Source organism: Chionomys nivalis, chromosome 17 (genome assembly GCF_950005125.1).
Source record: "Chionomys nivalis chromosome 17, mChiNiv1.1, whole genome shotgun sequence".
NCBI classification, from domain to species: domain Eukaryota; kingdom Metazoa; phylum Chordata; class Mammalia; order Rodentia; family Cricetidae; genus Chionomys; species Chionomys nivalis.
Genome location: NC_080102.1, coordinates 25,722,615 through 25,748,713, shown reverse-complemented (window position 1 = coordinate 25,748,713; position 26,099 = coordinate 25,722,615). Strand labels below are relative to the sequence as shown.

The 26,099-nt window shown below is 45.3% G+C and overlaps 1 protein-coding gene across 1 annotated transcript in view; it reads right to left on the bottom strand.

Annotated features, from left to right (window-relative positions):
* The window catches only part of Tg (thyroglobulin), a 179,404-nt gene that overhangs the window by 68,601 nt on the left and 84,704 nt on the right, over window positions 1–26,099 (bottom strand). Inside the window, exons 36-41 of the mRNA XM_057792131.1 lie at window positions 19,975–20,109; window positions 18,415–18,579; window positions 15,859–16,081; window positions 13,454–13,547; window positions 12,413–12,572; window positions 6,429–6,631 (exon numbers count right to left, since the gene is read on the bottom strand). Coding sequence (XP_057648114.1) covers window positions 6,429–6,631; window positions 12,413–12,572; window positions 13,454–13,547; window positions 15,859–16,081; window positions 18,415–18,579; window positions 19,975–20,109 — 980 coding nt within the window. The remainder of the gene's footprint in view (window positions 1–6,428; window positions 6,632–12,412; window positions 12,573–13,453; window positions 13,548–15,858; window positions 16,082–18,414; window positions 18,580–19,974; window positions 20,110–26,099) is intronic.

Genomic DNA, 26,099 nt, shown 5'->3' with positions numbered 1-26,099 from the left:
ATTTGGGGAGGATGGAAATAGAAGAGTGATAACTGTTCACTAGGTGCTTTGAAAGATTAACTGGATGCTGGATGGACAGTGGATATTGTAAATTCCATATTACCTATAAGACACATAGTTCTAAGAGCATATAGTCCTAAAATAAAGAGGGCATCCAAGACTCCAAGTCCCAGGCAGACCCACATTCTACTGGGAAAGAAGGCTGTGGAAGTAGATTGCCATCTGGAAGGAATTCTGTGGAGGAATGTACAGGTGCATTTGTGAGACATTTTCCATCACAGGGCTCAAGTGATTCTTATGTGTGTGTGGAAGGGTTTTTTTTTTCATGGAGAGAAATGAGCACAAGGAAAATTTGGGCTCCATGTTGAAGCAAAATAAGATGTAAGGTGAGAATCGATTACATAATAGCACTTCCAGGAAAAGCAGTCCAGGGAGAAAGCAGAGAGAGCTTACAACCTGAAAAAGATACTGTTTTTACAATATATTAAATGACCATTAAAAGTACATTGGAGGCCACCTTGCCAGAGGATGAGAAAAAATTCCATGAGTGATGGGTGGGGAATGGGGTGAGGAAAAGAAGGGGGAGCAGGAGGAGGGGAGGCAGTGGGAGCTGGGATTGATATGTGAAATGAGAAAAGACTTTTTTTTTTTTTTTAAAGAATTCTCAAGTAAACAGAAAATCTTCACAAAAGGAAATGCTCAGAGAAAAATGCCATTTTCTGTTTTTCAAAGTTTTTGAGGAGCAGGTGATAAAATAATGAGGGGATTTTATTGTTTCAAGTCCAGCGTGTCTCAGGAAACAAAGACTGAGGAGCAATGAACTCAGCTTCTAAATGGAGAGCTCAGAGAAGGTGACACAATCCACAGGGGCAGCAAAGCAAAGGGCGGATGTCAGCAATTTACTTTGTAAAACAGCCATGAGGCAGATTTTCCAGAGAAATTTAACATGTAACATGTAATAAAGCATATGACTATTCAAAGCCAGCACAATCAAGAAAGATGGGACATAAATATGAGCCTAGGGAAGCTCGAGGGTGAGGAGGGTCTGCTGAGGACTGTCATCCCAAATTGTGGAGTGACAGGGTCCCCACTTCCTCTCCCATACTTCCACTGCTTAGATCCAGCCCTACCCATAGGTCATCGGGATGGCAGAGAAGCCTCCATAAGAAACTCGTGTCTTGAGTGTAATACCGATGCTGTCTTAGGGTTTCAATTTCTGTGAAGAGATACCATGACTACAGCAACTCTTATAAAGGAAAGCGTTTATTTGTGTCTAGCTTACAGTTCAGAGGTTTAGTCCATTATCAGCATGGCAGGTAGCATGGTGATGAGTAGGCAGACACAGTGCTAGGGAGAAGCCAAGAGTTCTACATCTGGACTGGTAGGCAATAGGAAGAGACAGTGAGCCACTGGGCCTGGCTTGAGCTTCTGAAATCTCAAAGCCCACCCCCAGTGACACATTTTCTCCAATAAGGCCATATCTCTTAATATTTTCAAATAATGCCACTCCCTGTGAGCCTATGGGGGACATTCTAATTCAGATTACTACAGACACCCAGTTTCTTGAGCTGCTTTGGAGCTGGGTCTCTGAGACTTTGTTCCAACAGTACAGAAATAAGCCAGACACTCATTATCTGAAGACTATGAGGAAACCTCATAAAAAATTCAATATACCCAGCAAGCAACCATAATCATGTAGCTTTACCCATAAAAATCAATAGATCAAATTCTATGAAGTTATACTCAAATTCCTAGGAGAATTATAAGAATAAAACAAACATCAGTAAAGTCATTTTGAAGTCTGAACAGAAATATCTGTTCTCAATTCTAGTCAGGACAAGTTAGAATGAGACCAGCTAGAAGAGACCACTCCCACTAAGTAATAAGCATCAGCCACTGGCAACAGTCTGGAAGACCATGTCACCATACTCTTCCTATGTCCTAGGTGTTGGTTGTATCATATGAGCCAGAGGCGATGTTAAGTGCCAAGATAATTACACCCCTGAAAGAATTGATATTCTTATCCATGACAGAGCTAGAATCACATTTTTTGGGGGAAAGGGCAGTGTAAAATGAGATAGGAGACTGGAGAGATGGCCTAGTAGTTGTTCTTCCAGAGGACCTGGAATCAATTTCCAGCACTTGCAATTGCCTGACTCACAATGACTCGCAATTGCCTGACTCGCAATGACTCGCAATTGCCTGAAACTCCAGTTCTAGGGGATAGAACACCGTCTTTTGGCCTGTGCAGGCACTAGGCACACTTGTGCACAGAGATGAGATATACATTGGTAAAATACCCATACACATAAAATAATAATTTGAAAAATTAGGCAGAGTTCCTCAGAGCTACTAACTAGGAATCTTGTTTCTAACAGAAACTTCCTTTTACACTGGGAGATGGGGAAGGTTTGGGAAGGCGTGGGGCTTCAGGGAAAGACATCTCCCAGTGACCTAACACACACTGAACAGAGACAGAAAGGTCAACAGCAGTGTGTCATCTTTTGACATTGGCCCATGATGTCATGTACAAAAAAGTGTTGGGTCACCTTCATAGGGGTTTTGGGACACCTGTGGCCTATAGGCTTTGAGGTTTGACACGCCAGGATGCTTTCTAGGACCTATGATGGCCATGGTCACATTGGGATAGAGCAGGGAAAGGTGCAGATGCAGTGGGCTTCAGGAGGCTGGAGCTGGCCAGGAGAGGAACAGTCCTGGGTAAACACTGGAGGCCGTAGGGCAAGTTTTCCTACTCTCTAGCACAGAGCCTCTTCTCCCTTCCTGGAAACCTGGCCTAGAATCCAGCTCTGTGGGACTTGTAGCTATATCAAGGGTTCTTCTCCAGCCTGGCTCCAGACAAGTAAGCTATCCTGGGACATTTTTGGGTGGAGGAGGTTTCCCTTGGACTGGGAAGGAGTAATAAGGGGCTTAAATTTCTTGAGTGGGCAGGGCCTTTGAAGCTTTATGACCAACAGCTTCTCAAAATATTGGGCAATAGAATTAAACACACTGATTTTACAGGTTAAAAAAAGTGAAGGGTTTTGTCCTAAGATCATAATTCAGGCCTACTTGGCTCTAATTTGACCACTTTCTAGTACATCTTTAAATGCTGAGAAGACCCCAAGTTGCTAGAGGAGCAGTCTCATAATGTGGGAAAACAGAAAATTTGGTTTTGGGTCTTGATCCTTCATGAAGTTCTCTCTTTGGTATGTGCTCTTTGCTAAAGTCACTGAAATTCTTTAAACCTCGAATTTCTTATCTCTCGCTAGAAAATAAAACAAACACCCCGTGCCAGGCAGTGGAAGGAATCTGAGATAAGACAGTGATTTTTTTTGCCAAGTACAGTACACTAAATATAGATTATTAATTATCACCACAGCAGCTTCTCTTGATGGATGTTTAAACAGCCTCAGGCCCGATATTTGCAGAGAGCCGTTAGATCTTAGTCAAGAATAAACTGGCAGCTCCCGCTCCTTCCCCAAACATCTGTTGGTAAAGAACACTTTAAGAGCTGCTAATGCATCGAAGCAGTTCTGTTTGCTCAGTCCCAAATAAGCTCACACGATCCCAAGGACTTCTGGGAGTGGTTGTAAAAGCTGCTTCCAAATGCAGAAACCAGACGGAGGGGTTATTTTTAAATGCACTGCCATTTGTTTCTGAAATTCCCCAGACACTTTAAACTCCACAAAGAAAAGTCTGCCTTCTGAACCCAGGGAAGGCATTTGAGCATCTCCCAGGTCCTGACAAGGCCCTGTCAACACAGGGCACTGGGGGAACCCCTCCAAGATCAACCTAGAGCACAAAAGACCCGAGTTTAATTACCAAGAATTAGGAGGTATTCATGTTCCAAGCTATCTACTAGGTGAATCCACTTCAAAGGGGCAGAGTGAAGAAAAGTTGAACCAATGGCAAGAAGCATAAGAAAAGTATGGCCGGAAGGACCAGGCTCACAGGAATCCCTGGGCTCCTGAGAACACCAGATTATCTGTTCATCCATTTTCACACTGGAAGTGTGCCCTGTGTCCATTGCATAGCACCTACTCACTGCAAGGTGTGCTGAGCCAGACACTGGAGCCTTGGGGCACAAGGTATACCAGTCACTCCTCTCCGGAGAGTAGGCGTGTAGCAGAGGCTGACCTGGTGTTTGAAGCAGCCAGACTCATGGAAACCAGCATACCTGCTGTACAGTAGATGTTTTGGTGGCCCATGCTGTAGAAAGAGCTTGGTTCTGAGCCCAAAAGTCTGGAAGTTCTTTTGAAATAATGAGTGGGTGGGGAAAGAGGGAAATGAATGTTCTTTGTGAATGAAACTATCTGCACAGGTATGGAAAAAGCCCAAGGGATGGGAAATCCCCTGCTGCTCAAAGAGGGAGACCGAGAGGCAAGTGGCTCTTCTGTCAGGAACATTGACAATACTATCTAGCATCAGATATGATCAAGCAGTGACATTTTCCTCCCTCATAATCAAAGGTGTGGATACAGAAGGACTAGGTAAAGCTAGAGTATGTTTACCTGGACTAGAATGATTGGCAGAGGCAGGTCTATGCAGGATTAGGATTAAAATTTTAGTTTAAATGGTCCTCGATTTTTCCTTGTTTCTGTGTGTGTGTATGTGTGTGTGCATGCATGTGTATGTATGTGTGCGTGTGTATGTATGTGCACACTCACATGTATATGTGGAAACCAGGGGAGAACCTAGTGAGTCATTCCCTAAGCACTGTTCATTAGTTGTTGGTGTTTGTATTGTAGTTATTTGAGATGGGGCACTACACTGGTCTGATCTTTCCAAGTAAGTAAGTTAGAGCTAAGGGGCCATGCAGTGATTTAAATAACTGTGTGATTAGTTTGGGACTGAGTGGCCAGGAACTAACTAGTGGCCTTCTCACTACACCAGTGAGTCTCAGGTTTGGAGCAGTGTCCTCCTCCCTGTTGCTGGGATTATAGGCATGCACCACCACACCCAACTTTTTACAGGATCCAGATTTTCAACGATTTTTTAAAAAATACAGGTTCTGAAGTTTAGTGTCTGAGCCATTGCCCCAGCACCTCCATCTTTCCTTAGCTTGGGTTACTGGTGTTCTACTCACTACTCCTATGCCTGAAATATCCACTTCTTAAATTCTCTCTTCTTTCAGTTCTAAGGGGATCTTTCCAAGATGGGATCTCAAACCGTTTCCTGTCTGCTTGGAAAGCCTTGGCTATATCCCTTTCTCCCCAAAGCATTTCTCACTGGAGCCAAAAGGAAAATAATGGATGTCTATTGACAAGTGAATGAATGGATAAAAAAAACTGGTCTACACCCACTTATATCTAAAGCAAAAGGCTTTTATAAAATGTGCCATGCTCATGCTACATGGAATTCACAAATCATGAACACCCTGTGTTTCCACCGATATGAAGTTCTAGAATAGACAAAATCAGAATGAAGCAGAGAGAGCCTTCCCGGGGCTTTGGGGATAAGAAGGTTCAGGACTCACATTTAGAAGGTACAGACTGTCTACACTAGATGATAAAAACAGTTCTAGCAGCAGATACCATTGATGGCCACACAATACTGGGAATATCTTTAGTCCCACCGATTATACTCTTAAAAATGACTAGGACCATAAGAGGAGACAAAGAAGAAACAGAATAAACGCACAAGCAAACCCCCTGGGTAGTTTTCATGCACATAGGAAAAGCCCAAGGTATGCACCACTCTGTCAAGGCTGTGCACACTGTCCCCACACGGCCACTCTCACCAGGGTTCTGCCTCTGGTTACTGTTAGCACAGTCTTTAACTTTTCACTCAACATTCCCTCTGCAGGGCCATGTCCATTCGTACTACTACCTTCCCCTGTCCTTGTCAGGGGTTCCTTTTTTAATGTCCCATGATCCTTTAAAACATCTGCCTTAAGTGTGGTGCCCCTTGCCCTGGTGAACTGGGACGTGTCTAATTTATCATGGTACTCCATCATCTTACACAGTGCTGCTGAGAGTCAAACACTCAACACAAGCAGTGGCTAGCCAGTGGTAGAACAGTTCCTGATGTAGCCAATTAGGTCATTTCTTCCTTCTTGTCATCATCAGCATCACTGAACCATCAACAACAGCAGCAGCCAGCAGCATCAGCACCACCATCTTCTCCACTCAGCAGGCATCTCAGCCCACTAGATAAAGTCCTGAGTAGTGAGTTTTCCTCACCGTAATGGCTTTTAACCTTAATAAGTATCCAGGGAATAGAAACACCCAGCCATGTAGACTTTTCCACATGAATAAAAAGCAGAAAGGAAGTCTTTTAGCCTCCCGGACCACACATGCCTGCTGTGACAGCCGGAATAGGATCCACGACAGTGTGAGGGATGAGAGAATACCAACAACGGCAGTCAGCTAGTCTCTAAAGTCGGGAAGATCACTGAGGCAGTATTGAAAGCAGGCCATACCACTCACCATAAGCAGAGCCCTCCTGAAGAGCTGGAGCCTGAGAGGCCTGGTGATGAGAAGGTGGATGCTGGCCACATCCGCCCCACCACGGTCTGATGCCAGTGTCACACGCCGAGGGTCTCCACCAAATGCTCCAATGTGGTTCTGCACCCAGGTCAGAGCTGCCACCTGGTCCAGCAGCCCCCAGTTGCCGGCTACTTCGTCAGAGCCTGCAAAAAGAGGAAAGTCATTAGCTTGTGTGTCCTAACAGCTTTAGAGTTTACAGAAAAAGTGCTATGTCAGACACAAGACTCTCCGAGGGGACTTGTCCACCTAGGCCAGTACTACAAGCTACACACACAGGTGAAGATGCTGAAAAGAACCTGGGCTTTGGAATCAAGCATAATCTGGCTTGTCTTTGAGCTTTGGACTGCATTAGCCAAGAGACTGGAAACACCTCTGCTCTTTGAGCCATGGCTTTCTGTCTGTCCGTGGACAGGGAAATGTGAAGGACCGGGGCTTAGAGCAGGGGCCATGCATGTTCAGTTCCAGCCTAGGCAAAGAGATGACTCCCACCCAAGGGCTCAGACCCTACCACAGACATATCTCTCAAACAGTGGCTAGATCGGGCCAGGCAAGGGATCCCAGCCTTTCTTACAGCCTAATCCATGACTTTAGAAGTGTGCCACTGAACCCACATCTCTTTCTTAAATCACAGAATTTAATAACTATTTGTTGAAGATGTAGCACCATTTTTAATTATTTGCATACATACCCACAAAATAACAAAAATGAACACATCTCATTAGATCGTCTGAGATACTGCACTGTTTTTGCCTGCCATAATAGAACCTCCCTGTTGGTCTGCCCCACATGCTGGCCCTCCAGTAACATCATGAGAAGTGGGCTTTAGTCTGCTGTCAACTGAAGCTCACACGCATCTTGTCTTCTCTGACTTTGCTCTTAGTGACTGTGATACTTCATACTAATCACTTGGCGTGTTCTAGCATCACCTCCTCCAGGAGTCTCTGGGCATGTCTATGAGCAAGTGTCTAGACTGACTCCACCGAGGTGGGAGGACTACCACTGAATGTGGGCGGCACCAGTCTATGGACAGGGATCTGGAACTGAACGAAAAGGAGAAAATGAGGGTGTCTGTGTCCTGAGGGTGGGTGCAGTGTAATCAGCTACCTCAAGCTCTTGCCGGCGTGATGGACCATACTTTCAAAACGTGGGCTGAAGGAAACTCTTGCTTCCTTAAGGTGCTTTTGTTAGATATTTTGTCACAGCAACAAGAAAAGTAAAGAACACAGACACCACGACTCCCGTCGCCACCTGTATACAGCTATATCCACAGGCCACACCTCTCGTAAGCTCTACGCACAGTCCTTCCTGAGACATCTATAGCTATGAACAAGGGGCTTCCATATAGAACAAAAATGTGTCAGGAAGACCCCATATTCCCCAAATGACAAAGGTAGGAAATTCTTGCCTGCTGATCGCCTGACCCAATATTTGCAAAGCTGACGAGAACACCAGCCCGGAGCACATGAATAATACAAACTACTCTTCCAGCTGTGCAGCTTTCCAGTTCTCCTCAATTGCTTTCCATGTTCTGGGCCTGGTGAAGCTATTGGTAAACCCTGTCCTCACTGTGGCCTTTTCTGGATGGCTCCTGAGTCCCATTTGTCAAGACCAATGTGTCTGTTTCCTCCCAGCCTCTGTGAGTCCAGGAGAAGAGGGTGCTGAGTAAGGACGAAGCCTGTGAGTGAGTCTGGGGGGAGATAGCTGCAGTCTGCATTGCCAGGAACAGTGCAGGAGGGGTGTTCCTGGAGCTCCTGCCCATGTGTCAGCTTCCCACCGTGTGATGAGGTCAAGTTCTGAGGTCTGTAGACTCCTGGGTAGTAACAACTGGGGTTGTCTAATAAGACCTTCATCAAACAGGGACAAATTTGGCTTCCTCTAGTGCCCGTACTGTGTCAGTACTGAAGGCAAAAGGTAACTACTCCTGCGGCACAGTTCACAATGTGTATAGTCTCCTGTGCACACAGTTCCTATTGCACATACCTCCCAGTGCCCACACCACCAGTGAATACACTCCCAGTAAACATACTCTGTGGTATACACACCTCTCAGTGTCTACTCTCCCTAGGCACACGAAGGAAAGGGATAGGCCACTGTGCTGTGAAGGGTCTGGTTCAGCCTTGGCCTTCATTGGTAAAGAAATTATATATATATAATTAATTAATGAATAATTAACATAATTAATAAATAATATATATGTTTTCAAGACAGGGTTTCTCTGTAGCTTTGGAGCCTGTCCTGGAACTATCTCTTGAAGACCAGACTGGTCTCAAACTCACAGAGATCTGCCTGTGTCTGCCTCCCGAGTGTTGGGATTAAAGGCATGCACCACCACTGCCCAGCAAGAAATAAAATCTTTTGAGCATAAAAAATTGTCTAGATGCAAGAAGCAAATGTGAGATTGGGTAGGAAACTCAAACCCTAACTAGACTTCAGAACCCTTTGTCTTAAAAGTCAATTCAATTCCATAAACATCTTTTGAAGATTTTATGACAAGTATTAAAAAGTTCACGTGCTGGTTTGCAGAATCCTCATCTCCTCATTACCACCACATCCAATCTTCCAACTCCTTAGGTCCCCCAGGCCTGTCTACTAGTCAGTCAGCTCCAGTGGTGCCCAAGGCTGCTCAGTGGATCTATGATGCTCCCTTGCAGGTGTGTGGGGCCAAGCTCAAGTTGCCTTACCCCCAGGCTCCTGGTCCAGAGCCACTTTCCTGAGTCATTGTCCATCCCTATACTTGTGCATACGTGTGTTCACGGGCATACACACACACACGCACACCACCACCACATACCACACATACACACACCACCACCACCACACACCACACAGAGAGAGAGAGAGAGAGCGCCCAGCCCTGGAAACTGGTTACACAGAAGGAGGCCGATGTAAGAGGAGACTTTCTGGACATTGTGTTGTTATTGTTTGTGTCTTTTTTTCCCTGATCTAGCCCCAGCTTTCTAGACAGGACCATCCAGTATACATCCACTTGTCCTTTTATTGCATGAATGACTTGCATCTGTTCATTTAGTTTATTCAACAACTCTAAAGGATCCCAGCAGTACCTAGTCTTGTCCGTGGACTCCAGTGGGAGGTGGAAGGGCATGAGCCTAGATGAAATCCTGGATCCTGCACCTGCCCTGAGCAGGACCCTGGGAAGCCTACTTAGTGCCCATGAATTTTGGTTCTCTCCCTGTGTACAGTGGGTGTTTGTAGAATATGCTTTATTTAGTTCTTCTGATTACTAAATCACTGTAAATACAACCAATCTGTTCCCCAAAGTAGGCATCACAGCTGTGCTTGCTTTTATTTTGAAATATAATCGAACATGTTGAGGCCCAAGGAGGGTCCCACTAATGTCCTTAGCAGGGCAAATTTCATTTTTATAGTAGTAATGGCTGCTATTTTATTGATTAGAGAAGATATAAGATCTTCTAAGAGGTCTAGAGTATCCAGTGACTATAGTCATGTCACTGTGTGGTTACTGGTGGCAGATGAGGTCTTCCATCAGGCTCCTGGTTCAGGGTATATACACAGAAGGAGAAGGAGAACCCCCTCCGTTCCTACACTCTGCCAAGGGCCTATGGACCCATTGTCTACCCTCTCTTCCTCAGTACCCAGCACTCCAGGGCTGTGGCTGGGTCCTTTGCTAGAAGATAATGCCGAAGAGTCAAGGTGGAGGAAACAGGTTTTCCCCATCTACCTCCAATCCCCCTCCCTACTCTGGGCAGATCTGTAGGGAGGAAAGTATGGGAGACCCAGAAGCTCTGGAATGAGGGAGGTACCCTGGGATCTTCCCTGGTTAAAGGACAGCAGAAGAGAAACTCTGGTGGACAAGGCAACCAGAGCAATTTCCAGACCTCCCAGAAGTCTCTGTGCTCCAGTGTTTCTCATTGCTGTTGTCTGAGCAGCAGAGAGCTGAGTTCAAGCTAAGTCTGCCACTGCCTGTGAATGATCAGCAAGTCCTTCAGTCTCTCTGAGCCTTGACCTCACTTCTGGAAAATGGCAGAGTATACAGACCTCAGTGCTGCCTGAGAACTGTGTGAGGAAATTCAGGCAGGACAGCTGGTAGAGAGAGGCCCTCTGAAGTGTAGCTCTCTCTTTTTATAAAATGATCAGGTAGCATTGATGTAAGTCGGTAAGGAGAAGAGTAGGTGTTCTGGAAGCTTCTTTCACCCTCCTTCAGATACCTACACCAGAGGTCAAAATGAATTTGCCTCTCCAGAAGGGTATAAATTCTCAACAGGATTTCTCTCCCTGAAATCCGAATTCCCCATGCCCCTCAGGACAGAAGACATATGGAAAGTCACTCTTCTGTCTAGAGAAGACTTAAGCCAAAGTTAGTTGTGCCTGGAAAGGGCTCTCTGGGGCCAGCTTCAGTCAGCTAAGCCCTAAATGTCCCTTAAAGCTCCAGAGAAACAGCTTTGCATTTGAATAGAGGACAGAAAACTCCACAGACAAATTTTCCTCTTCTAAAAAGAAAGTTCCTGAGAGAATAATTCCTTCACCTTGCTGAGAAACTTGTACTTCTTCACACCCTATACTGCCTCCCCTCCTCACACCACCCAGCATCTGTCAGGGGATGGAGACTGGAGAAGACCCATTCACGCCTATGGCTTTCAGCTGAACCTGCTGCGCCAAAGGAAACCCACAGCTGCCATTTAATAGCCTCTCGTCAGCCTTAAGGAGCATCTCCTTAACCTACACTGACTGCCGCCTGCTCTACAGGCCACACTGTGGCTTATACCACGTGGTCCCCCTAGTCCACCCCACCCCTCTGCACTCTTTCTGGCCCTCCAGACTTCCACCTATCTGTCCATTCTTAGCACATCCCAGGATTCAGAGGAGATCCTTGGAAATCAGTGATGAGGCTCAGCCCCTATACTCCTGTGCTAAAACCTCTTAACCTTTCCAGCATTCCCGAAAGGGGAGCAAAACCATTCCTGTTCTAGAGAGGAGGGATCTAACATACTGGGAGAAAGGGAGAGTTGGTCTAAGGTCAAACAATTGATGGGAGCCAGGTCTGGCCTTGACTCTTCAGATCCCAAGGCCCTCCCCTCTCCACTAGTGACCAACCTGCCCATATCACAGAGATATATAAAGGTATATAGAAGGCGTTTGTGGTGGACCAGGACTCTATTCTGCCCACATAGTTGGTAGTGGGTGGAGCACACATAGATTCACAGTGAGACTAGAAATAAAGGGGAGGAAGACACTCTATTCACATAGCCTTTGGACCAAGCCTAGTGGTCTCTGTGTGGTAGAAGAGACAGCCAAGGAAAGAGTATTCATGGTCCATTGTGGCAGTTCTGTTTCCTAGACAAGTTGCTAACCTCCTTGGTCCCTAATCTTCCTTCTAAATATACATGCATGCATATATGTTTGAATGCACACACTCAGAACACATTAGATTATATTAGACAATAAAGCATGAGATGTACTGGGACAGTCTTAGACATACAGCAAATTTTCAACATCAAAGCACCCTTGGAAGATCTCAAAAATATGTCTAGCTTGGACACAGGAGGGGGAAGGCAAAGAGGTTCTGAAGTTGGAGAAGATGGGGATGAACTTGTGCAGGGAACAGCTGAGAGGCGAGCAGTCCAATTGCTCTGGTCTAGATCTAAAGGTCCCTGGATGCCTGTGTTCTAAAGGCTTGACTTGGAATGGCTCTACTGATAAACCTTTTCATTTTCTCAGAGGACATTGAAGCTCCCTAGTCGTATCTCTCTCTCTATTGCTGCCTGGGCATGAGGAGTATAGCTGTGTTTGAACATCCCAATTGCCACGCTGGGCTAATTTCACATGGAATTGAGCCTCCAAAACAGTGAGCCCAAATGAATACTTCCTCTTCTAAGCAAATTGTCTCAGGAAGCTCTTCTAGTAATGAACAAATGATTGACCTGTCCATCACACCAGCAACGCACCTGAACTCAGGAAGCCGAAGACCCCCACTCTGTAATTGGCAGTGACGACGATGAAGTTGCCAACTGCAGCCAGGATGGAGCCATCAAGAGTCAGCTGTCCTCCACTGCCTTCCATCTTCATGGTATTGTGGAAGAACACCAGAACTGATGCATTGGAGACCTGAAGGTGTTGGAGAGAGGGAGGAGGTGGAAGTTGAGTTTGTGCAAGGGGCAACTGTCATTTGTGAAACCAAACTCTGAGCACTCTTGCCAGCTCTGCCTTGGCACACACTTAACCTTATGCAATGGGCTGAATTTTATCCTCCAAATTCATACACTGACACCCTAGTTCAGAAAGTGACCGTACATGGAGATCTGACTATGGTCCAATATGTGAACCCTGATCCCATAAGACCAGTGTCCTTTTGAGGAGAAGGATTTGTACATAGGCACACACAAGGGAAAGACCATGAAAGACCCTGGTAGAAGGTGCCAAGTGCAAGCAAGAAGATGTGCAATAGGGAAACTTGCCTTTTGATCTCGGACTTCAAACTTCCAGATTGTTAGGAAAGAAAGGATGTGTAGTTCAAGATGCCTAACCATGGAAGTCTGTGATGTCAGCTCTAATGGGTTACTGCATCCCCATTTCATAGGTAGGAAAATGAAGGCTCACAGAGGTAAGGATGCTGTGCTAATGTTTCAAGGTGAATAGGAGTAGAAGCAAAGCTCAATATAGACTTAGAGTTCCTCTTTCTCCCCGTACCCTTTTTCCTTTCATGGGCTAGGGTCCTCCAGCCACTCAGCCCCAAGACTGCAGTAGCTTCTTAAGCAGATACAGGAAGAATTGTGTTCAAACCTAACACTTCATCTTTGTGAATCTCGTATAAGACTTGCCTGGAAAGCTCCGAGGCCTGTTGTTCACTTTTGGCTCTCATGAAGGGAACTCAGTGCCTCTAAGGATGATGCTGTAGACGCACAGGTTCCATAGAGCCCAGAGAAGGTGGGCAACAGGATTGTTAAAAGGAATTATTCACCAGATAACACAAGAACTTCTAAACTCACCAGGTCCTCAGGGACAAACACATTGAGATACAAGCAGTCTTCACTGATTTGGGGAGGCGTTGGAGTCTGGGCACCTGGCTGCCAGCAGCTGGCCCTGAAGAAATAAGGCATGGGATTTTCAGAGAGCTATCAAAGGGACCTGCCCTCTCTTCCTCTCCTGCATACCCACGACTGGCTGTCAGAGCCAATGGCTTGGTTTTGCTGTAGCTCTGGAGCAGTGAGGAGACTCCAGGTCATAGGAATGGGCAGAGAGTGGAAGGAGTAGCAGCTTATCTCTGATCTCTCTGACCATTGGACTGGAAAAACTTGTCACCTAGTGGTGAGTGTGCTAACTAGAGACCAAGTCCAGAGAAGAAGACTGGGAGCCAGCAGGGCCTTGGCTTTCCTTGTTGTGTTTCACAGATTCTGCTCTGAGAAGAGGTGCTGTCAGACCCACCTTCTGCATCAGGGAAGAGGATGGGGTGTCAGTTTGAGTGTCCTCTTGCATAGGGGCTCATCTAGGACCCCTCCCAATGGCCACACAAGGAACATCTACCCAAGTCTATTTGGATTTATCCTCCAGGTGTTACCAATCCTGGGTTACAACAACTGAACTCTGTAGACACTGTCTACCTAAGATAGGGGTGGTCACTTACCTCTTCTATCCCTTAAGTACAGCCTAGTATAGAAAGTCCCTCTATTAGTGCCTCTGGGTTTGGGTTTCCCATGGTGGAGCCAACTCAACTCTGCTCTACTGCACTTTTCCTTTGCTACTCTGCTAGAGTGGTCCTTGTCTTCCCCACAGGGCTTCAGGAGCCCCTCACTCAACCTATACTTCTCTGGAGAGGCACCTGCTCTGCAGCCAGAGAGTAGCCACAGAGGACATAGAGAACACTATTCATCAGGGCAGCGCCACAGAGCCCAAGGAGGGAAAGCAAGTGGCAGAGGTACCTAGTGTCTGTTCTCCACGGGCTGAGCGACTTCACTCACAAAACACTCCAGTGGTTTTCAACACGTGTCAATGTTTGACATGAATGGTTTGATGAGGGGAAATGATGGGGTCTGAGTGACAAGCTCAGAAAAGACAGGAAAGGAGAAACAGAACTTATATTGTTCTAGGGATTTCTTTCTTTCTTTTTTTTTTTTCGATTCATTCATCTTTCCTGTCATGCTGCATTTTCTTTTTAACTATTTTTTACATACCAATCCCAGTTCCCCCTCCTTCTCCTCCTTCCACTCTTCCCTTCTTTCCACCCCACCTCCATCCACTCCTCAGAGAGGTTAAGGCCTCCCCTGGGAAGTCAACTAAGTGTGTTCCATCCCCTTCTCGAGGCAGGACCAAGGCCCCCCCCCGGGGGGGGGGCTAGGCTAAGTAAGGTATCTCTCCCTAGAGAATGGGCTCCACAAAGTCAATGCATGCATTAGAGTTAGATCCTGCTCCCCCTGCCTCAGGCTGCATTTTCAGTCCCATTAAGTTAGATGTCTGGCCAGACATGGCAACACACGTGTAGTCCCAAGCACTCAGGAAGGCTGAGGATGGAAGATCTCAAGTTCAAGGCCAGCCTAGAACTACATAGTGAGGCCCTATCTCAGAAAGACAGAAAGAAAAAAATGAAGGATGAGAGGAGAAAAGAAAAAAGAAAGTGATGTGGGATTTCCCTCTGTATGCTGTGATTACTATTAGTGAATAAAGAAACTGCTTTGGACCTGTCGCAGGGCAGAACTTAGGTAGGCAGAGAAAATTAAACTGAATGCTGGGAGAAAGAAAGGCAGAGTTAAAGAGAAGCCATGGAACCACTGCTGGAGATAGATGCACTGAAACTTTGCTGGTAGGTCCCGACCTTGTAGTGATGCACAGATTAATAGAAATGGATTAAATTAAGATGCGAGAGTTAGCAAATAAAAAGCTAGAGTGTTTTAAATAATACAGTTTCCATCTGATTATTACAGGGCTGAATGGTCAGAATGACCAAGCGGCTCTCCCTGCAACAAGAAAGTACTTTTAAAAAGCCAAATGTCACTCACTGAGTTTGACAACTGCAAGACTGGTGTGATGTGCATGATCAGCTCAGGTCTGACCTCCTATGAACCTTCTACAGATTCTCCCACAGCCTCATATTCCTGGAAACAAATGCCAAGGAGAACTTGGAAGAGTCATGCTGCCAAATGCAGCACCTCCTTGGCCTGAGTCCAGAAACACTGCCTGGAGAAGAAGAGATAGGCCTTTCACTAGATGACCTCCCTACCTGTGAGCAAAGCAGCACTGATTAGCTGAAGCTGGCACCTGGGTCTGCCAGCCATGGTGCTGTTTAATAAAATGCAGTCCCAGTTCCTGCTCTAACTAGAATGCCTGGCTCTCCCATGACAGATTAGACCAGGATATGCATTCTTGGGAAATTCACCAAAATGGTGCCACTATTCCATACCTTGGCTTGGTGGCATCCCAAGAGCCTGTCCAATTCAAGAGTTCTGGTGGCCCAAAGCGATTGTCTGCCAAGGGTGGGGCAGCATATGGAACTCCAAGGAACTGGTAAACCTGCTTCCAAGAAGTGCCCAACTTGACGACCTGGGACATACCCTGAAGCTGGCTGAAGGGGTCAATGCGTACAGAAGGTGTGGCTGCTACATCAGAGCTGACCAAAGGGGTTCCTGGTGGGAAGTCAAGGGCAGAAAGGCAGACCAGGACAGTGAGAAATGGTATTCTCGCTAACTTTCAGCAAGCAAACAATTATTCTTTCAGTTTGAGGCAGCTAGAACAACATCAGAGGTTCATTCACATTTGTATTTAGGAATTAGCCAAGGTTAGCTTTCAATGTCAATAACACTAACTGTGAATAGGAATAGTGGAAGGTGCTCCATGCTGTGGGACATGAACCATGTGCAAGCACACTTTGTCTCCTGCATTTTTTTCCTATGCTCCTGAGGAGAAGGCGCTAACCCAGGTCCACACCATACATCAGACACCCAGGAGCCTAGAAAAGGGACACCTGGATTATCAACTGGCCGTCTGGAGTAGAAGCTGTCAGCAAACACTTCTTTTAGTCTCTTACTCCTGAGATGGAATATCTGGATCGTTCATACTGAGAGAATGATAAAGGCATTTCTCCAGTCAGTTCAGCTCAGATTTGGGACAAGGGCGCCTACCCTTAGCTGATTTTAACTTCTAAAACACCTTTTCTTCAGTCTTGTTGATTTTAACTTCTAGAACACCTTTTCTTCAGTCTTATAACTAAAGGGTTTACAGTCTTGGGGTAGAGACAAGCTTCACTGGGTGATGCTGAATTCAGAGCTCTCCCTTCCCCCTGCTTGCCCAACCATGCTGTTCACACAAGTCAAGCCTGGCCTGCGCTCCCTGCCTCCCCTGTCAGGCCTTTCCTCCTGGGGTTCACGTCCAAAGTCTTGGTTCATACGGTCATAGCTGGCACTGCTCAGGCCTGCTCACTTCACCAGAGGTCCTCCCGAGCCCTGCTACCACACTCATCAGGTCACTGTTGGCCACTGGGGGATCTTATTTCCTCTCTTTCCCTTCATTTGTTGTTTCAGTGAACTTTACGGGTACCCAAGCTCAATGCCTCAATACCAATGGATCTTGAGATGGTTCCTCATAAGACTTAGGCCTTTCACAAAGAATACTATAAATGCCATCAAAGAAAGATGTGGGGTGTGTGTGTGTTGTAAAATCTCTTCTTGTCCTAAAGTAGACCTGATCTGCTCTGAGCTAACAGAAAACAAGGCCACTGTGCTTACTGCATGGCTCCTACTATAGAAATGTGTCTAACACAGTGATGCAAACAGAAGTGCAAGAGAGAAGAGCAGAGGGCAGATCAAATCAATAATATTAGTGTCCAGATAGAAGATAAGACCAAGGGCCTAGGAGCTTGCCACAACTGGGAGATACTCATAGGCTGTGTGCTGAAGAAGCAGGATAAGGAAGTCCCTGGCATGCAGAGTGGACTTAAGGAATGATAGTCTGTGTTGGAGTGTGTAGGGACGTCTCAGTCACTCCTGGTTTTGTCAATAAAATTTTAGAGGAACAGAGTCAGGTCCATTGCTTTGACGTGTATCACTGCTTTTATCCTACAATGGCAGTTGAATATCTATAATAATAATAATAATAATAATAATATAGCTATGAAACCTATTCTATTTTTCATCCAATCCTTTCTAGAGACAGGGTGTGACCCTGCTTCAGAAGACAGGGTAGTAGGTACAGCCAACACCTCAACAGACACTCACTTCCCCTGTAAGTGTGTCCAGTCTCTGGCTCGTGTTTCCTGACTCATGGCTTTTTACTGGCTTCCTCTGTGATGGGTTTATATGCACCTCTCCCCTTGACTGTGTCGTGAGTGCCTGGAATACATTGTAAATGATCTCTGAATAATTTATATATACGTATGCTGGGGGTGGAACCCAGGGCCACGTGCGTGCTAGGTAAGTACCTGCTACCGAGCTATACACATAGCTCCAGTCCTGAATGCCTTCAAACTCATCTGAGGTGAGAATAGTTCCCTCTGAGCATTTATTATCTACTTCTTAGGCAGCATGAGTCTGAGGCAGAGGGTGGCACTGGGAGAGAGATCTGTCTCCAGGTTCCCCCTTCTTCCATCACCTGACTACTCTGTGCCCCAGAGTGCTGACCTCCAACATGAAGAGGAGGTGCTAGCCCTGTAGGCAGAAGAAGGCATGGACAAGAGCTTTCTTAACCACACAGCATTAACAAAACACATTTAAGTATTTTCTTATGAAATTAAAAGGCCCAAATAGTTTCTGTGATTCAAAGAATAAATGTGGTACAGAAATGGGAATTTCTCCAATCTTCCCTATTGCTCCCAGAAGAATGCTGCCTAGCCAACCATTTTTGGCCAAATTTCTCTTAAGAGTTTCAAAGTCAATGCCCTCCAAGTCACACACACACAAAAATGCTTCCCAGCCATCCCTAGCCACCAAACCATGGATTGCTTCAGAGACCCAGTCTGACTCACCGGACTTCCGGTAAATGTAAGCAGCCTCTTCATGGAGCAGCACCCAGCAGCTCTGACTCTGTAGGTTGTGCATGCAGTTCTGTATATCAGGATAGAACACACACCTCACACCCTCAGGCTGGATCTGCAGCGTGGTGACAAGGCAGGCCTGGTGACGGGAACATTCTGTGGAAGAGAAGAGAGAGAGGTGGGCCTGAACTCAGAGCTATTACCATATTCACAAAACATGTATGCATACACCCCTCTATTCACGCACTGATCTGGTCATACACTGCTCCATCCATATGCCCTACCATTCATGCATCCAACCCTTCATCCTCTTTACTCATACACAAAGCCACTCACCATCCACCCATCCTTCTATCAAATCACACAGCCACCAATGCATGTGTTCATCCTTCCATCTGTCTATCTCCTTATCTGTCCATTATAGAAGAACTCATTATAAATTCTGTGCGCTGGGGATGAGAATAAAACAGTGGTGGTGGGAACCTAACTCTCCATCAAGATGTGTTTCACAAAGCGGTCATGTTTCTTATCACTTAATTATCTCATAAATGTGCTCTTTTCAATCCCTTGCTGAAAGAGATTTTCGCAGCTTCCCATGGGCTTCTTACGCAACACAGCTCTCCAATCTCTTGACATCCTTTTCAGGTCTGTTTCTTTTGGCCTACTCTAATTCTTTCTTAACTTGTGACATGTTCACCACGTTCCATCCTGAACTATGACTTTTCCTGTACAAGCCACATGCTGTCTGATATAATTTAACCTACTTCATGGCATGCGGTGCTAAGAATCGCTCTGGAAATGGGGTAGCTTCACATGGACTGTCTGAGCTATGTGTGTTGTATCCTTTTTCAAAGCCCAGTTTCTGAACAACACTGTCCAGGGCTGTGTAGCACACAACTTGCCATCTACACATGGCAGTGTAGTCTCCATGATAAACATCCAGACACATGGGGAAGGTGTTCAGAATATCAGGGTGGAAGTATCAATGGAACTCAGTCACTCTTAGAAAGGGGAAACCTTTGTGGAACATTAAAATTGTGTGGCCACCTAGTTACTATTTTAGTATTACCCATGCCTAGAAACACTGAGGAAAACTGCATCTGGAGATAACTGTGTCAACGAGAACAGTCTGAAAATTGAATTAAAAACATCTTTTATAATTTTGTGTTTACCCATAGATCTTGGCTTAGTACCATGAGCCTGTCCAGGGTACATAAACTTCCTCACCATCGCAGCCCACCTGCTATCTAAGGGTACCCACCCGGCTCCACGAACCTCTTTCTTCTCACCCTCACAATAATCCCACTTCTGACTGCTGATCTTCTTCTATACTTGCTCAATGCCCTCATTGGTTGCCTGGCTGTTGCAAACCCTGACTGTAGACTGTCTAGAGAGGAGTGGGAGGATCCTCATGTATTCCCTTCTTTGTTAGTTGTTTCCTGTCAGGAGCTCCCAGGCCATCTTGGAATCTCTTGTCTATCTTTGTTTACTATCCAGGGCAGTATTACTTGACTGACGCCCTCCTGTACCCTCTCTGGGCAATTCCCTTACCCTGCAGACAGAAGTCCTGGGCCAAAGAGAAGTTACTGGTGGCTGCAGTGCTGATATGGGCAACATCAAAGTGCTTGATGGATGAATCTATAATTGCCGAAGAGAGGGGCAGCGTCTGCCAGGAGTTCAGAGCAACTGGGAGACAAAGAGGAGACGATTGCATGTGGTTATCACCAGGTAGAGAATGAAAACTGTGGAGACTACCCCCAAAACTACCCCAGTGGCCTCAGTGAGGCTTCCCTATGCCTTTGTTTGTATATCCATTCTATAACTACATAAGTGAGACAGGTTCTGAGCTCAAGTCTAGGGGTTCAAAGTTTGAAAATTAGACAAGTAAATGAAGGTGTGTCTATGTCTATAAATTAAGACAAAAGAGGAGGGGAAAGTGGAGAAAACAAGAAAACAGTGACATTGTGACACAATGGAGGTCAGAACACCATCAGCCATAGAGCTGGAGTGCCAACCGTTCCATAGACAACCCATCTTCCTGAGCCTATTGTTCTCATTAGGGGCCCCATGATGGACTACCTAGGCCCCTATAGAAATAAAGCTCTCATGTCCACTTAGTATCTCATATCCCAACTAAGTCATTATTTACCACTGATCCTCACCTAAAGGAGCTAACTCTTCCCCCAGAGACAGCTTGTATCTGGAAGCTAATCCATGTAGAAAGACCTGCAGTCTGCTCTGACATGGCTGACCCAGCTGTTGCTCCCAAAGAGATGGGCTGGGCCCTTGTTTGATTCTCTGCCATGAACATCCTCTTCCCAGTCCTGAGAAGTCCTGCCTCTTCTTCTTCTGGTCATGACCCCTACAGTACTGCTGTGAGACAATAGTCTTATACCCTGTAAATGTTTGTCAGTTGTACTGCTTTAATAAAATGCTAATTGGCCAGTATTCAGGCAGGAAGTATAGGTGGGGTGATCAGAACAGGAGAGTTTTGGGAAGAGGAAAGGCTCAGTCTGCAGTTGTCAGCCAGTCTCAAAGAAAGCAAGATGAGAATGCCTCACTGATAAAAGGTACCAAGTCACGTGGCTGACACAGACAAGAATTAAGGGCTAATTTAACATGTAAGAATCAGTTAACAAGGGGCTGGAGAGATGGCTCAGTGGTTAGAGCATTGCCTGGTCTTCCAAAGGTCCTGAGTTCAATTCCCAGCAACCACATGGTGGCTCACAACCATCTGTAATGAGGCCTGGTGTCCTCTTCTGGCCTTCAGGCATACACACAAACAGAATATTGTATACATAATAACTAACTAAATAAATATTTAAAAAAAAGAATCAGTTAATAAGAATCCTGAGCTAATAGGCCAACAAGTTTATAATGAATGTAGACCTCTGTGTGTTTGTTTGAGACTGAATGGCTGCAGGACCGGGATGAGACAGAAATCTCTGTTAACACAGTACTCCATGTGCAAACACGTCCAATCACCCTCTGTGTTTAAGACCACCTCATGCAAATGTCCATCTCACAGTCTGTGTCCTGGAAGACACAGTTATGGCATCTGTTTTTAAACAGAAAGAAAATGAAGAAAATGAAGCTCAGGGACAATGACACAACTGGCCAGTGTGTGGAGACTTCCTTCACAGCTACAGAGCCTATGCATGACAATAGTTGTCTCCCAATGACCCCAAGTTCTGCATGTGGCATGTGATACAAGGAACAGGGATGAAGAGCTAGTAGCCAAGCATGAGTCATGGGTGTGGACCAACAGGTCTGCTGGAGTCTCTCATTGAGTAAAGATAGGCCATGAGAGAACAGTGATGAGTCTGAGCACTGGGATGAGGGTGCCTCTCTGAGGAAGGACTGTACCTTTATGTCAGCATCCAGAAATAACTTTAAAGAGGCCAGAAGCTGCCCCACCCTGGTATTGCTGTATGAGCATCCAATACTGCTGACTCTAGAAAAGCCCATCCCAGTGGGACAGCTCTGAAGATTAGCAGAGAGAATTACTCCCCACTCCCCGTGTCTTTCTTTGCTTCAGAAGATCACAGCAGTTTATTATTCTTACAAATACTTGTGAGTGTGGACCTTGGGCTGGCAAAGCACACTGATGGTCTAAAGTATCGCATTTTATATATGTCTGCTCTATCAAATTTGATCTTCCAGTACTCCAAGTGTGGAAAGGGGTAGGAATCTAATGCATCCTCACAAACGTGATATAAAGCAAAACTAATTCATCAATAACAAGCTGGTCAGTGGCCAAAGTCATATCAGAGTAAGGCTTCTGAGGTCACTGTCTCAAGGTCCCTTTCCAGAACACTGTTTCTAGGTGTGTGGGGGTCTTTGCTTTGTCAGCACAGTACCGCAAGCTATATGGGGAGCCTGTAATTTCTATCTCCAACCCATCTTTAACACTGCTGCTGCTGGGTGAGATGCCACTAAAGTTAGCCTGATAAATAAAACTACTAGACAGCCTTGCCCCCAGCCTTCACTGGGGCCCTTCTGTAATAAGATTCACCAGACTGAACACTTTAAATAGCAACAGTAGCTTCTCCTAGTTCTGTGCACTTAACGTTTGGGATGTAGGTATTAATGAAGCTGTGGTTTTTTTGTCTCTCTTCATGGCTCATGGATTACTGTGGTGTGGGAGGTTCTTCTAGATATGTGTTGCTTTTATTGGTTAATGAATAAAGAAACTTAACAGAATAGAGATAGGCGGAGAAAACTAAACTGAATTCTGGGAGAAAGAAGGCAGAGTCAGTGAGAAGACATGTAGCCCCACTGGAGACAGACACAGGAATTTCACCCAGTAAACCACAGTCTTGTGGTGATACACAGATTAATGGAGATGGGTTAATTTAAGATATGAGTTAACCAGAAATACGCTTAAGTTATTGACCAAACAGTATTGCAAATAACATGGTTTCTGTGTGATTATTTTGGAGCCGAGCAGCTGGGAACAAACAAGCAGCCTCTTACTACATTACTGATTTCTTAACATATGATTTCTTGTTACATGGCAGAACAGAGAACAAAAAAGATTTCTCCTATCTTTCCTGGAAAAGTACTAATGCCACCAGGAGGGCCCCACTGTCCAATCTGCCATCTCCTGTGTTCTACGTCCTAACACCATCCTTGAGTAAGAGGAGTCAGGACTTGGGTCTATCTGTACTTGGCTCTAGCCAGGCAGGCTCCTCTGGGCTCTCATTTTCTTAAGGCTGCTCTGCATGCTGATGTCTTCACCTACAACTCAAATGACATCTTTGTGATGTGGTCACTCTTAAATGTTCTTAGATGGCAAGCAGCTGAAATTTCAGAGAGGAGTGATCATGGGTTTCAGGACCACAGCGGCCAATTATAGTCCAAAGATGGAAACTTTGACCATACCCCATGTTTAGACTGCTGTCTCTGTAATTAAAGAGTAAATGTCATCTCCAAGTGAAAGCCAGCTCCTGTGTCATTCCCTAGGGTCTGAAGTCAACGTCCCTATCCATCCCCATGCAAACCTATATGATGTCTTCTGAATGAGCCTTTGTTGTTTAGGGATGCTAGCATCCAAACCTCATAGACTTCCTATAGTCTTACTGAGAAAAAAAGCTTTTGAGGGCACAGAAGCATGCTGAAGCAGGAAGGCTGGAGATCCTGGGGGCTTTTTATGTCAAATTACTATCAGCCAGGAATTCACAACACCATTGCACTATCACTTGTACAAGACGTCAGAGTTCAATAATACATCATTTTCTGAACCCATTGGCATAAACAGCACTATCTTAACCTATCAGGGGGTGGCACTGGTTTTGATGGAGCCTTATCTTCACAGGCTATATCCAGGGTCTACTAGAGGTGACCTCCTTTCCAGGTTGATGATATGGCAACCTTTAGGGGCTTGTCCAGTGGGGGGAGGTTCATGTGAACCTCATGATGCCTGTTGATTCCTCTGCATTTGTTTATTTTCATTCTTTTTTAAAAGCACATACATGATAATTATGACACCGGAGTCATTTGTAATAAAATTGACCTTCACATAAAGTTGCATTATACACAAAGGCATCATATCTATCTATCTATCTATCTATCTATCTATCTATCTATCTATCTATCTATCATCTATCTATACCTATATACTATCTATCTATCCATCTCTTTCTATATATGTATATTTGTGTATATATATATGCACATATATACACACACACACATTGTGCATCAATCACTGTTGTGGTAGGTACCACTTCTTTGTCAAATATTGCTTGTAGAATAATGAATTTACTCTCACACAACTTTAGCCAAAGACATCTTATTTCACATTTTACCATCTGTTTGTAGCAGTCTTTGTACATTATTTTGATTCCTGAAAAAAAAAACACTTTTAGTTATTTATTCAGATTAAATTTGAAAACTCCCTGTCAAGTAAGTTTCAAGCGTGCTCCTTTGGTGATCATATGTAATGATCTTAAAATTCTACCATCATCTCGTAGTTTGGATGTTATGAATTAATACATGATGCTGCCAAAAGCAGAACATATTTCTTTTCTCTGTTTTAAAAATGGCCACTGTTGTCATAAAGGGAAGATGTCTTTGTGTTCCTGCTCTAGCTCCAGTCAGGCCAGAAGACAGTGGGAACAAGAGATCATAGGCTGAAATAGCGAGCTGAAACTAGCCCTTCCTCCTACATGATTGTTTCCTCAGGTACCTTTGTCACAGTGATGGATAGCTGACCAGCCCAAGCCTCCTTCTAGTCCCCATATACAGTACCTTGTAGCAACAGGAATAACCTGAAAATATAGGATTGTAAGTCCCCAAGTGAGGCACCTTCCTTATTATATTACCTTAATAGGTTTTTTTTTTTTTTTTTTTTTTGTCTAATATACCTGCTAGTCTGCCTGGGCAATGTCCCTCAGAGACTCTAGGTGGGCCTCTTTGCTGCCAGTCTTGGCTGGCTGTGGTCACTCTCATGCTTTGGATTTACTCCGTTGGCTACAAATCTAAATCTAACTACAACACTCCACCCCAGGCATCCTTCAGGAATGTGACAGTCTATGACTGGCAGGGAGGGTCCCCTGAGGTTTGCAGCTGCATGAGTCTCTCCCAAACCCACAGTCTGGGCTTGGGCATCCATACTTGCCTACTCTGCACAAGTCATAGGAACAGGAACAAAATGAAGCTGATAGAATTTCTCTAATCTATACCAATCCTCCTGACAGTGGGAGGGGCTGAGGTCCGGGAGGAAAGGACACAGGGCACCCGAAGGTTACAGAGGTTCCAATCCAGGTCACATGGCAGAGCTTGGCATAGCCAGCCTAGAATTGTGCTCTTTTGGCTCTGTCTCACTGTGATCTGGAGCCTCCTCCATGAGCTGGTGACAAGCAGATCAGCCCTCACTACAATCCAGCAACCTTAGCTTGACAGAAACCTTACCCACAATCAGGGTTCCAGCCTGCAATTGCCACACATGAAGACAGGCTTGCCCAAGGCCAGTCAGCATTTAGGTGGAAGTCTATATTTGCATCTAGGATATCAAACAGCAGTATGCCCCTCTAAAACCACAGAGCCCTTGAAGAGATGGGGCAGAGGGGAGAGCAGAGACTGGGAGGGAGGATAGAGCAAGCTGTGTCTGCCTGAGCTGCCCCAGAACTGTGGGCCTGAGAGGCCTGCCATCAAGCCCTGGCAACCCAGGCATGTGAAACACTCATGTGCCTTTCTAAAGTCTCTTTTGATTATTACTTGGCAATTACAGCTATGTATGTTGATGGATCATGTGACATTAGGACACATGTGTAGAATGTTGAAGAAGAAAGTTCTGGGGAGCTACTCTGCAGTGTGGTGAGATTCACACTGTGAAAGAAAAAAGAATGTCTTGTGGTCATCATCATCCCTATTATCACCATCATCAATAGCATCCTTCTCAGTACTATTATTTCTCGGTACAGCTTCTTACTATGTCGTCTAGGCTCACATAGAAACTCTTGATCTTTCTTCCTCAGCCTGTCAGGTACTTAGATTACAGGCATGTGCCACCACCGTGCCTCGTGTAAGAGAGTAAATTTCAAACATTCTCCTCAAAAACTGTTAAAAAGAGAATGAGGTCATGAATATGCTAATTGGGTTGATTTACTCTTTCCTTGTCTTTTCTTGCTAATGTTGACTGTATTTTTAAAAGCAAGACTAGAATACATTTG